The sequence below is a fragment of the Podarcis raffonei genome, chromosome 7 (assembly GCF_027172205.1).
Source record: "Podarcis raffonei isolate rPodRaf1 chromosome 7, rPodRaf1.pri, whole genome shotgun sequence".
NCBI lineage: Eukaryota > Metazoa > Chordata > Lepidosauria > Squamata > Lacertidae > Podarcis > Podarcis raffonei.
Genome location: NC_070608.1, coordinates 60,986,391 through 61,002,098, shown reverse-complemented (window position 1 = coordinate 61,002,098; position 15,708 = coordinate 60,986,391). Strand labels below are relative to the sequence as shown.

Below are 15,708 nucleotides of genomic sequence, written 5' to 3'. Positions count from 1 at the left end.
GAGTGTGCAAGAATTAATGTGAGCGAGCATGTGGAATGTTTAGCCTCATGTACTATTTCTTGTTTAGTGGCACCAGGAACCATAAACCTGAACCTTTATTCTCCAAAGACTGTGCTTCTTTTTCCTACTGTTGCCAGCTGTAAGAAAGGCAACTCAGTGCCTCCCAAAAGGTTCAGTGGCAGGAAGCTGTGTGGAAGCTACAGCACCTCTGTGGCAATGAGAAGCCACATCTGCCAAATGTCTTCCTGCCATGCAGCTACTGAGGATGCAGAAACCTCTGAGCAGTGGCAGAGCTAGCTGCTCGGGCACCTGGAGCGGCGCTCATGCAGTGTACCCGGGGGCAGGGCGATCTGCCCATGGGGGCGGGGTGATCTGCCCAGGGGGCAGGCTGATTAGCATGGCAGTGGTCCAACCAGGGGGTTGATCAGCGCGGCAGTGGTCCACCGGGGGTGTGTGTGATTGCTGCAGTGGCAATCCACCCAGGTTTTTTTTTTGTCACCCCCCCCCCCCCAGGATGGCACTTGAGATGAAACGCCCCCACCACCTCCCTTCCTACGCTCCTGTCTCTGTGGGAGTGGTTTGCAATCCTAATCACATATTTCACTTATGTTTATTTGGAATAGGATGCTGTTCAGCAAGGAAAGCTACTCAGAAGGGCTGCCTAGAAAGAAGCAGACATCTGTAAATGCATAAAACTCTGCTTTCCAGCCAATGAGGAACAGCACATTAGGACACAAAGGCCTAGAATGTAGAAGGGATTGAAACACAGCAAATTTGCTTGCTTCAAAGAGTCAGGTGATAGGATACTTGTTAGAACACAATGTACAACAGTTAAAGCAAACTGACTACAGTCATACCTCCGCTTACGTATCCCTCTGGATACGTAAACTGGGATGCGAACGTGGCAAACCCGGAAGTATTTTTCTGGGTTTCACCACGCGCGCATGTGCAGAAGCGGTCCTCCGGTTGCGAATTCCTCGGGATGCGGCCAGACCTCCGGAACGGATCCTGTTCGCAACCGGGGGCACCACTGTATTTATAGAAGAAAGGGGAAGCCACAACTAATCAAAAAGATTTTAAATTAACACTGCTTTACAATTCTGTATTTGGTCCCCCGTTTATAAACAGCTTTGCATTTCCTCTGTAAGCTTCACTACACCTAATACCACACAGGCACCTAGTATTCATGCCCTTTTCACTGGATGTGCTACAGTCATGATTTCATTATCTCGTATGAGATGCAAATGGTTTAAGCAGGAACCTTAGCATAGCTATCTTTCGTGAAAGTGTGGTCAGGTCTTGCTAAAATATAAGGAACAGCCTATATTCGGCACGTATGTTAAATGTGGGGTGCCTGATACGGCGGCATAGGAAGACTTCATGTGACGTCACAGAACATTCCATAGCTTCGGAATGACTGTGGCTCAGTGGCAGATCATCTGCTCTGAGTGCAGAAGGTCCCAGGTTCACTCCCCAGCACTTCTCCAAGTAGGGCTGGGAAAACCAATGACCTGGCTAAGCATAAGACAGCTTCCAATTCTCCCGTGACTCAAGCATATTTTACACCACATCAACATTAGCCTGGATAGCTCAGTTGGTTAAAGCAGGGTGCTGATAACACTAAGGATGCAGGTTCAATCCCTGTGTGGGACAGCTGCATATTCCTGCACTGCAGGGGGTTGGTCCCTTTCAGCTGTACAAGTCTACGATTCTATAAACCAGTGCCAGAACTGAAGACTTAAAAACTCACCAGCCTCAGCTCCTAAAAAGACACATCCTCACCCCCCACATACAGCTGCACACACAGCAGTTCTATAAAAATTCCCTCTTAACTCTACCCCTGGAAGCTTGATTCAATAACCTTATAAACACAGTTAGTTTGCTTCTCACAGAGCTTCAGCAGTTGGGGAACATAACTTTTCCCCTAATGAAATGCTATTGTTTCAGGCTCCCCCCCCCAATTTCTTCATTTTGGTGACATAAACCACAGAAACACATGTTTTAAAAACACACTCCGACAAACATTTGACACGTATTTAGAGTCAGAGGTGCTGCTGCTCTTATCTAAGGGGGTTACAAGAAGAGACAGACAGTTCAAGAGGGGAAGAACGAGGTCAGGGGAGAAGGGTCAGCACTCAGCAGAGAATCAAGCAACAGCAGTGGTGAAACGAGGCTGGATCAGGAAGGTAAGTTGCGGAAACGAAGATCTTGGTAAGCACCTTGAAGGAAAAGAGCAAAGGGCTTAATCTCAGAGAAAGGTTGTGTCAGAGCAACATTAGAAGACGGGAAGGAGGCAGGCAGGCAAGCAAGCAGGATACAGCACATGATTTTGGAAAAACAGTGAAAAGGAGAGAGGCAAGCGACCAGTTGTGAAGTAAAAGGAATTAAATTTTCTAAATTGTGAACAAGGAGGTAGGTCCCCCTTAAAAAAAAAATCTTGCTTTTGAAATGGAGGGATTAAAACTCTCAGGAGGACTGCATACTGGTTCCTTTGAAACAAATTTTCTGTCTGTCTTAACTGGCCTATGACTGAAACCAATGCAAAGTATATGTTTTTAAAATTTTAAAAGGATATATATGCTGCTTAATAATCAAAAACCTCTAAGGGATTTACATGAAAGTAGACGTAGCAGTCTCAAAGAAAGCCAGCTGTAGCCTCAAGAAAAGACTTCTGGATTGGGTAAGATTATATAGTGACAGAATCTCTATAACTAGTTTGGACACTTGGAAAGCTGTCTCTCTCTCTCTCATACACATGCACACATACCTAAACATTCTCTCACACTTAATTTCTTTGCCAGCTGTAAACTCTAATAAAAACTGCCAAGACAGAAACTTCTGATATTACATAGAGAATTTTAGAAATGGCAAACCATCATGACCACTTAGGTGCAGAAAAGTACTTCAATAAAACCTCAAATGAGATCCTTCTGAGCCAGCTAAGAAACTGCATAGGTGCATATGTTTTACAAATACACACTTTTCAAGCTTCTAAAACAGTACATAGGAAGACTGTGGGGATTGCTCAGTCGGTAGAGAATGAGATTCTTAATCTCAGGGTTGTGGGTTTGAGCCCCACGTTGGGCAAAAAGATATAATTCATTGCAGAGGACCATCATGGTCCCTTCCATCTCTACAATTCTGTGATTCTACATCAGTATCTGAGAGCACATTGTGCATTCTCAATTTTCCATCTCTGCTTCCAAACAGAACGTTCCCCTCAACCAAGTGGTGACGTTAGAAGGAGACAATACTGGGACCAACTTAGCAGCTGGTGATTTTCCCCATCTGCTTACTATGAATTTTTTTTTCCAGATACTTTACTCTCTCTCCAAAAATGAAGTCCATTGCATATCAATAATAAGGAAGAAAAATATTAGTCTAGTTTCTAGATTTCACACAGTTAACATGGTTTTTATTTTGCATAAAATTGCCTTAGAAGAAAGAGCCTTCCGGGTCCCAGGTTCAGAAGAGAGCAAAAGAAATTGCAGTACGCAGTTTCTTACCTTTCTACTGTTGACATGTCTCCCCCCATTAACCAAAAACACACAACCTTTGTGAGTCAGCCTATTAAATGTCTGCACTGCTGGCTGCGGAGGATCACCATAGAGGTTCCAATCCCAGAGTTCCATCGCGAGGCAGTGCTTACACTGATCACACAAGAAAGAAGTCAATTTAATTTTAAGAAGAAGTAACAGTGATCAATCATTAGGCTTTATCACTTGTTACACAGACTAAACTAATCAGAAGCACATGTGCGCGCACACACACACAACTGATCTTTTTTGTTTTCTCCAACCAGACAAGTAGAACACATTCTGTCTTCACACAACTCTCACACTTGAATGTAAAAGCTAAGCGTTCTCTTAAACCTTTTTTTTAAAAAAGAAAGAAAGAAAAGAACTCTTAATATAAGGGGCCAGCTCATAATCTTGCATCAATTGTATGACCTTCTCTTGCATAATCAATAGAGGGCCTCCTTGAGTTAGGTTTCCTCTCCTTTCAAGTAACTGAGAAAGGAGCTAGAGAGCAAAGCAGAAAAAGCAGGGAAAGAGCAGAGCACACACAGCAGAGGGAAATGTGTAGATCTACAAAACAGGAAAGACATTATAGAAAAGTAGAAAGGGGGATGGAGCGATGACTCGGGCAACAAATGTCTTCTTTTCGGGCACAACTAATAATTTGACATTCATCCTAAGAACATAAAATATAATGCTGTGATCTAATGCTGAGTTGTAAATCTTTCTATATGCCTATTTCTACTTTATACTGGGGAAAACAGGATTTTCATTACAGGAGTTCACCCCATAGTGAATTTATCTATAGACTCATATACAAAGAGTGACCAAGGAGGCTACTTCTAGGATTGACTTGGGGAAATTGCAGAAGATATTTCATCCCTTTAATATAGCAACATTAGCCAAATTTGTCTGGCCTGGGAAAGGGTTTTTAATTATCTGTCTGCCCCACTATTTCATTACAGTATTATGCTTGTGAGTGTTCTGTTTATGTTTAGCATGTGCTGATGTCGCTATCTCAGAGAGATACAATTGTTTGAGAAGACTAAGAGTTAAGGGGGGAAAGTACACCTTTAGGAGTGCCATGAAAACCTTTTCACACAGGTGGCTTGCAAGATTATCTGCAGGAAACTGAGGGGGCACGTGGAGGGAAGAAGTACTGGAATCATTTTCCTGTTTTTTTCTTAAGCTTCCACCCTGGTTTGCACTGCAATGCTGGCCCTATTCCTGTTGCTGTTTTTAACAGCATACAAATACCTGTGTCAAGTCACATCTCCTGTGCTTTTGTGGACCATCCAGAAAACATATGTGTGTATATAAGGAATTTCTGATATTGCTAATGCTGTCTCATTCTGGGATGGCGAAGAACCTCCATCTTCATATTCTGCTCAGTCTACTTGTTCAAATGAACACAGGGAAAGCTGAGTTGTTGTTTTTTTCTACAATCAAATGGTATATAAATTTTAGGAAGCAAATGGAATAAATGGTGATATTACTACTATGGTCAGGTTTGGTAGATCTTTCCTAGCTTCACAAACCATGAGCACAGGGGCCAACCGTCTTGTCCAGCACCTCTTCCCACTCCCCCTCAACTTTCATGCTAGCTCCACCACCTCATTCACAGGCCTGTATTAAGCAAGGGGTTTCCTTTAATGTCCAAACTGGGGAGCTTAATAACTCTTAGCTAACCAGGGTAAAAAGCCAAAACCTGACCCTGGTTTATTATCCTGGTTTGTTAACTTAACATTAAGCCACAGTTCTCTAGTTTAGACATAACAGGAAACTCTTGGCTTAATGCAAGTCAGTAGCAGAGCACTGAAACTGATGCCTAAGGAGAGGAGGTGGAGAGGCAAAGCAGGGCCACTCAGTCTCAACACTCACTTCTGGCTTCATAAACCATGTTTAATGCTGAGAGAGATCATCTGAACCTGACCTACAAGTCAATCTCACCTGTGTTAGCCCTTCTGGTTCTGCATGCAAATCTCAAGGGGGTGTCTATTGGTTTACATTTACAAAGATCTAAATCAGGCAGGCACATATTGGCAAATCATGGCTTGGGGGTTCCTGACCTAACTGCTAAATATGGATAGGGAAGTTACCTCAAGGAGTGCCAATAGGCAAACAGCCAAAAGCATTCAGGTCTTTCCAAGCCTTCTCCAGCTGAATAAACATCAGCCAAACAAAGCCTTGCTTTAGGCTCTGTTGGTTCATGGAGGTACTAGAGATTTCTGGCACTATATCTAAGAATCATTACCATAAAGAGAGAGAGAGAAATAGATATTGAGAGCACAACAAAAGGCAGGGGGGACATTGTATAGATAAGGGCCTCTAAACTCCGAGGTGCTGAAATTTAGCGCAGACACAGCAGTTTTCCTACAGAACCTCTTCGGTAAATTTGAAATAAACTGAGGATGTGATTATTAACTGTAGCCATTCAATCTTTTGCTGTCAACTGGGGGTGTGATATGTTAATCATGGCTGAGCTTGCCTCCCAGAAACAGGTTTTGCTTATAATGTATTTGGGGTAGGAAGGGAATCTTCTGTAAGTATCATGTGCCATGTAATGTACTATTGTTGTTTTAAGAATTCTTTTCTCTCTTTTATTTGTTAAATAAATAGGTTTTTTAAAAGACCCTGTCCTCAAGGAAACCTATATGGAACTAAAGTTTCCAAGACTGGGCTATCCTGGTCACACAGAATAACACGGTCATGTGAATTCGTTCTTACAACCAATCAGACAGATGTTTTAAAACTGTATAAGAAGAACCCTCATGCAACTAAGGTACGGTAATAAAGTGTGTGTGTCCTTACAATACAACAACATAACAGGCGACCTAAGTAGAACTAGCATTAAATATACCTCAAAACATCTCAAGATAAATTTGGACAGTTTTGTCCCAACTGGTGCACCACACACTACCTGTTTCCTTAAATCCTGAGCCGATCGATGAAGGGTGTGGTGGTTGTTAGCATTGAGCCCTTTTGTGGAAAAGCCCATGTTTGTTGAAGAATGGTGGTTAGCAGCAGCCTGGTCTTTGCGACTCTCAGTCCTGTGTTCGCCATTTCTATCCTTTCCTGGCGTTGTGTCTTTGACTCTGTGTTTCTGAACATGTTCTCTCTCTTTTGTTGATTTGCTGGATCCGTTGAAGACTGTGAAGGGAGAAGAAACATTTGTGAGCAGAAGAAGCAGTAGAAAAGAACAAGACAAGCACAGATTCCAGTTCAGACTCCTTTTGAAAACAACAGTACAAAAGCAGCAGCAGTGACAAGCTGATACTTTTGGGTGATATCCAAAGTCGTAACAGGACTTCTTCCTCTCTTTCCCAATGTCAAATCTGCTCTGGATGGTCCCCCAATCCTTCAGAGCAAATCTGGGGGGCTGGAGGGGAGAGGAGGAGAAGTGGAAGTATCATTACGAGAGTTGAAGTCCGTTCCGCTTGCAGATAGACACTGCGCAGTTGCATAGCCCCTGCACTGCTCTGGCACAAGAAAAATAAACTTTGCAGCTGCGACGTGCATGGTCTAATGCTGCCCTAACACCAGGAGGAATGGTGTGAGGGAGCTTCAGGAGAGTAGCAAAGTTAGCATTCTATCCATAACAGTAGCCTTAGCCAACATGGTCAATGGCCAGAGATGTTGGGAGCTGATGCCCAACATCTGGAGGGCATCATATTGGCTATCTCTGACAATGCACAAGCCTACAAAACAAGGCTGGGGAACAGGATCTGACTGGTGGGCACCAAATCCTTCTCTCCCCATCCGTCTGTGCGCCAAGTTTGACAGGTGGGCAGTGGTATCAGGTGGCCCATTTTCATCCCATGTGGTGCTTTGAAATCCCAACAATCAGCTTCAAAGATCTGTTTACTGTTCTCTGCAGCCCTCGATGTACAGAAGACTAAGGCAGGGTACTATGTTATAGGTAGGTAGCCGTGTTGGTCTGCTATAGTTGAAACAAAATTAAAAAATTCCTTCCAGTAGCACCTTAGAGACCAACTAAGTTTGTTACTGGTATGAGCTTTCGTGTGAAAGAAGTGTGCATGCACATGAAAGCTCATACCAATAACAAACTTAGTTGGTTTCTAAGATGCTACTGGAAGGATTTTTTATTTATTTTGTAGTGTACTATGGGCAGGGCTTTGCAGGCGCAACCCTCTATTTGGCCCCGTTGTGTCCCTACTTGCCCCGTACCTGATGTCACAAAGCTTGGCCAGAGCAGCCTCACAGGACCAATCGGTGGACCATCACTACCAAGAAGCAAGTAGCATGCATACTCAAGGGTTGGTTACTGGTCAAGCCACCTCAACCCACAGGCCACTTTCCTTTCTCTGAGATCATGTTGATAATGGTGGTAGTGGTTATAATGTCTAGCATTTATGGGGCACTTTCAAGTGTGTGACAGACACCAAGAGAAACATTTTCTCAAACAACAGATTGCTTAATGTCCAAAGGACAGCAGAATCACAGGGGCACAAGGGCAAGAGTATAACTCTCATGATTTTAGTGACGCCACTTTTGGTCTGTGGACACAAACACTCATCGGGGACTTTAGGTCTGCAGCTGTAGGAGAACATGAAGTATCAAAGCATTTCACACTGATAAGAGGAGGAAAAGAGAAGAAGATTTGCCAAAACCCACCACAAACACAACTGACTATCCTTTTCCAGTCCACACTGTTAAAACAGAGCTGGGCATGGAGGGAGCTGGAACGCCAATGGTTTCATGGCGCACTCATGAGGACACAAAGCTAGTGGCACTTGCCAGAAGCCTGCCGACCGCTTCCTACTTGACATGATGCAATGACAAGGAATGACGTTTTGAGTAGCAGCAGTAGTTTCTACAAAGATGTCACACAGTAAGTAAATGCTCATTCCACAACAGTATCTTTTTGCGGAAAGGTATGCAGGAAGTAAGATATCAAAAATGCTTTGAATGATTATGGAATGGAAAAATGCAGGGCTTTTTTTCAGCCGGAACTTGCCAGAACTCTCAGGTGGGTGCCACTGCAATTATAAGAGAACGAGGGAGGAGTCCATGGTGACTTCTGGCACCTCTTTTTCTAGAAAAAAAAGCACTGGAAAAATGTATTGTAATGTTTGTGTTTGGAATTTCTAAATATTAAAAACAAGGCCAAAAACAAACAATTAACATTTCAGGCTCACTGTGTATGCCTTGCAGCTTCTGAGCTCTAAAGATTAAAAACAAATGAAAACACTTCAACACTGTCATTACCCTGGCCTAGGCCAACTAATGAGCTAGTCAAATACTACAAGGCAATGTCACATGGGAATTATTTTTTAAAAAACAAACCTGCCCCACCACTTTCCCAACATGGTAACCACAGCATTATCTCAGAAAACAGTTTAACCACGAAAATTATCACACCCTGCATTTGGGTCTTATTCATGTTGCAATATAGATCAGTACTGCTCCCAGGCTCCCAAACAGTGCACTTTCGGTTGAGCAATAATCATGCAACAATAATACGGTGGTTAACTATTTCCCTCCCTTTTCTTTTAGCCAGATGTCAACTGAAGTGAATGTTATGCACATTTCTTGGTTTTATTTATTTAATTAAAGTGCTTTTTTACTACCAACAGATTCCAGAGCAGTGAACAAAAAGCACTGTTATATTTATCACAAACAGTAAAATATGCAATAAAAACACAAGATTGAAGCTGCAGCTAAAAACATATAGAAGTCTAGGGCATCACACAAGTAAAAATAAATGGGGAAAACTGAAGTGTCTTTACCTGGCACTGAAAAAGTTGTAATGTCTGTCTGTGCCAGGCACAATTCTTAAAGGGAGGGGATTGCATAACCAAGGTGCCTGCCGTCTCCTTTATTGTCATTTCCAGCACTTCCAATTAAATAGCCAGTTAGGGTAGAGCTTCAGCAGCAGATCTCAAAACAGAGGCAGGCTAGTATAGGAAGGGGTGCTCCTTCCAGTATATGGGTATCAGCACCTTAAATTGGGTCTTGAGATAAATAGGCAACCGTTGTAGTTCTTGATTAGTATAATATGACTAGTGTAGTATGGATATGCCTAGATCCAAGTTAAAATTCTGGCAGCCATTTTCTACATTAGTTGAAGCTCCTATGTTGCCTTCAAGGGCAGCCCCACACAGAACACATCATAGCAGTCCAACTGGGAAGTTACAAGAGCATGAATCACCATGGCCAAGAATACCTTGTGCAGCAATGGTCACAACTGGGAAACCAGCCAAAGCTAATGCCTCAAAGAACCCTTGGGCTTCTAATGACAAAGCTGGAGCTAAGAGCATTCCCAAGCAGCAAACCTGCTCTTTTACAGCACACAGAACAGGTTAAATACTAATTACAGGAATACAGGAACCATCTACCCACAGTGCCTGTGCCTTGCCAAGATCCAGCTTCAGTTCACTGGCACTCATCCAGGCCAGGCACCAATTGAGCATCTGCACAGTTTCATCTGACTAAAATGGCAGAGAGAATCAAGAGCTGGTGTCAGGAGCGGGTGCCAGGAGCAGGCCAGCAATAACTCACACGGCATCAGTGAAATTAACTCTTTAGTCAAAGAAACAAGACAGCTCAGGAGGCCAGGCCTAGAGAGTACAGTGATTCTTCTTGGTAGATCTTGCCCCTATGAGGCAGTTGTGGGGACTGAAGGTCCTTGCCTTCCCAGTTCCCACAACTCCCTAAGGCTCCTCCTCTACTGGTTCCTTCCTAAGCAATGAAAGGCTCCGTCATCTTGCCTGTTTTTGCTCTGCCCTCTTCATACCTCTTTGGATTCTCGGAGACCAGGGGAGAGGGAGCTGGTTGCAGCAGGAGGGGGAGGCCTCCTGGCTTCTTCATCAGCCTGCCTCATCTCTGCCTGTTGGCCTCCGGTTCTGGACTGCACTCTGCCACAGGCTCTTCTTGCTCACTAAACCCTGCTATGTCTTCAGGTCCTGACACCTCCTCCTCCCAGTCTTCTCCCTCTGACCACTCATTGTTGTCCCATCACCAATCCCTGGCTTTCAGCCTTCTTTTGGGGGCATCCCAAGCTGGTGCCTCCCACCATTCCTCTGCCTCCTGCCAGTCTATGACAGCTGAGTATCGTCAGCACAGAGATAACACCCCTCAGTGGCTTTATATGCCATGGTGTCAAGTAGAGCCCCGTCAATGCCAACTTCTGGAACCAATACTACAGGTAAGAGTGGGACCGTATAACTGTGCCCTGTACACCCATCCAACTGAGCTGGTCCACTAGGCTAAACATAGTCAGTGGTATTAAACACTGCTAAGAAATAAAAGAAAACTGTATTGTGTACACACGTCCCACATCTCCTGGCAGGGATCAAACATGTTTCAGTGTCAAAATCAGGCTTGAACCTGAAATGAAATGAGTCAGAGCCAAAGCTATCGGATAAAAAAAAAAGAAGAGAGAAAGGAGGAGGCATTTACCGTATTTTTTGCACCATAACACTCACTTTTTTCCACCTAGAAAGTAAGGGGAAATGTCTGTGCGTGTTATGGAGGAAATGCCTATGGGTGGCATGCCTACGGATTTTCCTCCTCTAAAAACTACGTGCGTGTTATGGTCGGGTGCGTGTTATAGAGCGAAAAATACGGTAAGTATAAATGTATGTATGTCTATGACTACAGATGGATAGATATAGTGTAAACAAATATTCTTCAAGTATTCAAATATTAAATATTAACATGTAATGTTAAAATAATACTATTTAAATAAAGAGCAGGTCATGGATGCAACTGCCATCTTCCTTCCAACTGGAAATATCCTGTTACAAGATAGGGCAAGGCAGATCTCCTGTTATGGTCTCAATTAACTGAGGGAAGCATTTGGATATAGGAAAAGAGTGGTTATTGTCAGCAGTTCTTCACAAGGGCAGGGTGAACCCCACCCTCCTTTGCAGAATGGAACTGGGAAGAGGTATAGCTTTCACCTGCTACTTTCATTTACTTCAGTCAGAGAAAGCTGAACCATGGCCAGTGTTTGCCTCCATGCAAAAGGAGCTGCAAATAAAGAAACGTTTCCCTCTGCCAAGAGACGCTGACCAGGCATCCCCTGCAGGACACAGCAAAGGGGGAAGGGGGCGTGAATGGCAAGAGAATTTATCATTGAGTCCCAGGGAAAGAAAGTAGAACTGATTTACTGTGAAGGTGCTGCCAATGTCAATAGAATATGTATGACTTTGGTGGGGGTGTGGGAGCCCAGGTATTTTTTCATCCTGGCTATCAGAGCTTAGGGCTTCAAGCTACTCAGTGCTGAATACATTTTTCAGGCTCTACTGACAAGGCGCTGATCAATTTATCTGGATATGACATGAAGGCCGTGTGAAGAAAATACATTGTGACTCAGGCAGCTCTGCTGATTTGCAAGAAAGTAATTGATGTGATCCTACAGGAACAAAAATGCAGCATTAGTGACAGTGCTAATGTATTAACCTAGCAACTAGGAAAACAGGATCCCAAATAAGAGAGAGGAAAAATAATGCTGTTTACAGGACACACGTCTTGCTGCCCCTGGCTTCACACTGTGGGTTTTGTTTTTAACAGAAAAGAAAGGAAAGAAGACACGTAGGGAAAACATTAAGTGTGGGCTGAAGCCAACAGAATTAGCCAAAGGATTTGGGGGCCTATGGGGAAGGGGCAAAGCTCAGCACCAGCTTTTCTTCCAAAGGGCCGCCACTCCAATGCCTCACAACTCCAGATGTGAGAGACCCCTGTCTGAAATACTGCAGTTGGAGTTGCCAGTCAGAGTTGACAATACTGAGCTAGATGGGCTAACGATCTGACATACAGCAGCTTCCTATGAAACTAAATTCATTAGGTAGTTAACTCAGCTAAGTTTTACTCAGAGTAAACACAATGGAATCAATGGGTCTAACTTGGTCATCATGCTGATTAACTTCAATACTCTTAAGAAAATATTATTTATTAATTGCATTTATAATTCCACCATTATAATGGAATGGAACAAGGTGCTACCCATTTTCATTTTAGCCTGACAACAACCCTGAAGGTTAAGCTAGTCTGAAAAATAGTGGCTGGCCCAAGGAGGGATCTGGACCCTGGTCTCCCACATCCTAGTCCAGCACACCACACTGGCTCTAAATAAATCGTATCTGCATGCCAGTCATCTCCATGAGCGTTTAAACAGCTTGATATTTGCTCCATTCCCCAAGAGATAAGAGGGGGTGGGGGTGGGAATACAATGCAAGATGCTAACATTTAATCTTCATACTATTTGCACAAGTACAAAGTGACTGGAGGAGAACTCAGTTCAGCCTTCAGATGCCATCTTTAACTCTAAGCACACATAGCCTGACTCATCACTGTCAAATGAAGTTCTACATTTAAGGACCTACCATGCCCATTTGGAACGTGCTTCTGTGTTTTCCCTTTCCTGGGGGTCGACTGGCATGAAGACGAAGCATTGTTTGTGGTCACCTTCATGTCCTCTGCTTCTTCATCTTCTTCTTCCTCTTCCTCCTCATCCTGAGAGCTTCCAAAATATACCATGTTGCTGGGCAGGGCAGGAGAACCTGATACCAAGACAAATGCATTAAATATCATCTGATTGCACACAACTACTAACCTCAATTAAAACATGGGCTATGAGCAATCAGTTAGGATTTGTGGTGGGTGGGTGACGGATGAACACATTGGGGGTTTAGGGTGCCATTTTCCCCGTCTCTTCCCACCTGTTTCATAAATAGCAGCACAGCACACAACATTCAGCAGGGAAAATTTACAGCTTCCGCTCTTTTAACTGGTGGGAGCCAATTACCTATTAAAGATGCCTATTTGGTTTGGGAATCTCTTTTCTCATGTAGCACTGGTAATAGTTTGCTCACATAAACCACTGGGTGTGTTTGCTAAACCCATTTTAAGCAGCACTTTGGCAGCTTAGCCCTTTGTGTTTGTGGATAATGGTGCCTGCCCACAAATGCAGCTAAAAGCCAAATTATATGTGAGAGTTGTCTCTTTCACACAACCAGCCCTCATTCTGTGTGCTCCCTTCTTAACCCTTAACGACACACTGCTTTATATGGGAACAGGAAAGATAACTGAATGACTGCCCCATCACACCTAGGCTTGACCCCAATATCATCTATGGGGAGAGAACACGTTTTTTCTCTGAGGAAGTCTCTAGCTTAGAACTTGCTTCCTTAAATTTTTCATAAATGTAGGATTAAAAAAATAACACTGAAGACCCAGGTGGTTGCAGGCTACTCCATTAATAATACAATAGTACCTTGGTTTTCGAACAGCTTAGTTCTCGAACGTTTTGGCTCCAGAACGCTGCAAACCCAGAAGTGACTGTTCCAGTTTGTAAACTATTTTTGGAAGCGGAATATCCAATGGAGCACCCGTGGCTTCCAATTGGCTGCAGGAGCTTTCTGCAGCCAATCAGAAGCCGTACTTTGATTTCCGAAATTTTGGAGGTTGAATGGACTTCCGGAACAAATTCCGTTTGACTTCCAAAGTACGATTGTAGTTAGATATGGCAGCTCTTGGCTTCTGTGAACCAAATTATTAGGGGTGCTCTTTTATCTTTGTGGATTTCAATTTAATTATAGCTGAAATGCAACTTGAACCATCTTTTTTTATCCTGCTTTTCAGTCTGGAACATATTCACAAGATAGCTTACAGGAGAGGTGGGGGGAGGAGTGTCATAATACAAATTCCAACATGTTGTGGAAATTGGTAACCACCAGTAAAAGTTATCCAAGAGTAGATTAAACAATTTAAATGTTGGCTGGGGCAGCTGAGTAAAGAGTTCAAGAACATACAGGTTCCCCCAACTCTGGTCTAAACAATTACCCACAGAGTTATTCAGACAACAGAGACAAATCAAATGCAACAGCTCAACACTCAGCATGGCAGAGACAGCACATTAAGTAGGTCGCTGCACATTCGACTGAACCATGTAATGAAAGAGCTTTGGGCAAGCTTTCAAGTCAAACAGAATTCTTTATCAGGCTGACTGGGAAGGCAGATAAATATAAAACAAAAGGGGAAATGTAAGCAGGTATGTTAAGAAGTGATGCTGTTACTGGCAACTTTAACAGAAAATCACAAATACCACAACATTTCAGGGCCTCCAGAATAATTTTGTTTCCTCTCAGCTTGATATGGGTTGTTATTTAAAAAAGAAAACTGCCTCAAGCCCATCAACAGCACAGGCAGCATCTGTTTTGCCAAAAGCAGCATTTCACTGCTTTCCAGGATTACCTGGCAGAGTGTCTGCACTATTTACTGAAGTGAAAACTAAATGTTTTCATCTGCACAGAAATCAAACTGGGACATCAAACCTCCACAGAAACCATTTCAGCCCAATAGCGTTCTGTGTAATTTGGGCTGTGGGTTTCTGGAAAAACTGGGTTCTTCTCCGCAAATCATGTGGTTCTCTCCTTTCCCCTTTTCTGATACTCTCTTTCTCCTTGCAATTAAACACAGCCCAGCAGTGCACTTGAAAAACACTAAAACAATTTAAGCCGTCACAGTGATTTAGGGATGAAGTCGGGTCAAGGTATGTGGGCCTTAAGCCTGGCCGAGTAAACACATGGTATGCCAAATGCTACATTTCTGAAGAATTAGGGTCCCCTCACCACCCCCAGTGCCTTTTGACAGGAGGCTCCATTTCATGAGTACATATATAGGTGGAAAATCCTGCATAAGCTGCATTGCCTGCACCTCAGCACTCAGGATATAAAGCCTGACTCACATTTACGTTGGCACCAAGGCCTCAGTGTAAATAGAATGTGATCTATTTAAAGGCTGGTTTTATACTTGCCAGCATGATGCAAAGGACCCATAGTGTAAGTGAGAATCTGGTCTGTAGCCTCCAAGGGAAAAGAATGACTGTACATACACTGTTACTCTCTGAGAAGTAATCACATAGGGTAGAGTTTGCTGGTGCCTCAATAAACAGGAGCAGTGGGTGGTTGGGTCAATTTAAAAGTCTGCATGCAAGGTGAGGAGCAGAAAGACAGACTGCCCTTCAACGCATGTGCCCTCCATCACTAGTGGACCATGAACAGCCTGGTATTACGGCTGTGACATACAGCCCAATCTTCTTACCCCCCCCCCCCAATCCTTTAAAGCTCTAGTGAAAGCAGTGGAGCATGGGACAATTGTTTATCCTATGGGAAAGAAATTGGGGGGAAACTTAAGACCCTGTTTATTCTTTGTTGGAGATGGG

The 15,708-nt window shown here is 43.4% G+C and overlaps 1 protein-coding gene across 1 annotated transcript in view; it reads right to left on the bottom strand.

Moving 5' to 3' along the window:
- Positions 1-15,708, bottom strand: part of JARID2 (jumonji and AT-rich interaction domain containing 2) — a 184,675-nt gene that overhangs the window by 26,551 nt on the left and 142,416 nt on the right. Inside the window, exons 5-6 of the mRNA XM_053396823.1 lie at positions 12,869-13,045; positions 6,439-6,668 (exon numbers count right to left, since the gene is read on the bottom strand). Of these exons, the coding sequence (XP_053252798.1) occupies positions 6,439-6,668; positions 12,869-13,045 (407 nt within the window). The remainder of the gene's footprint in view (positions 1-6,438; positions 6,669-12,868; positions 13,046-15,708) is intronic.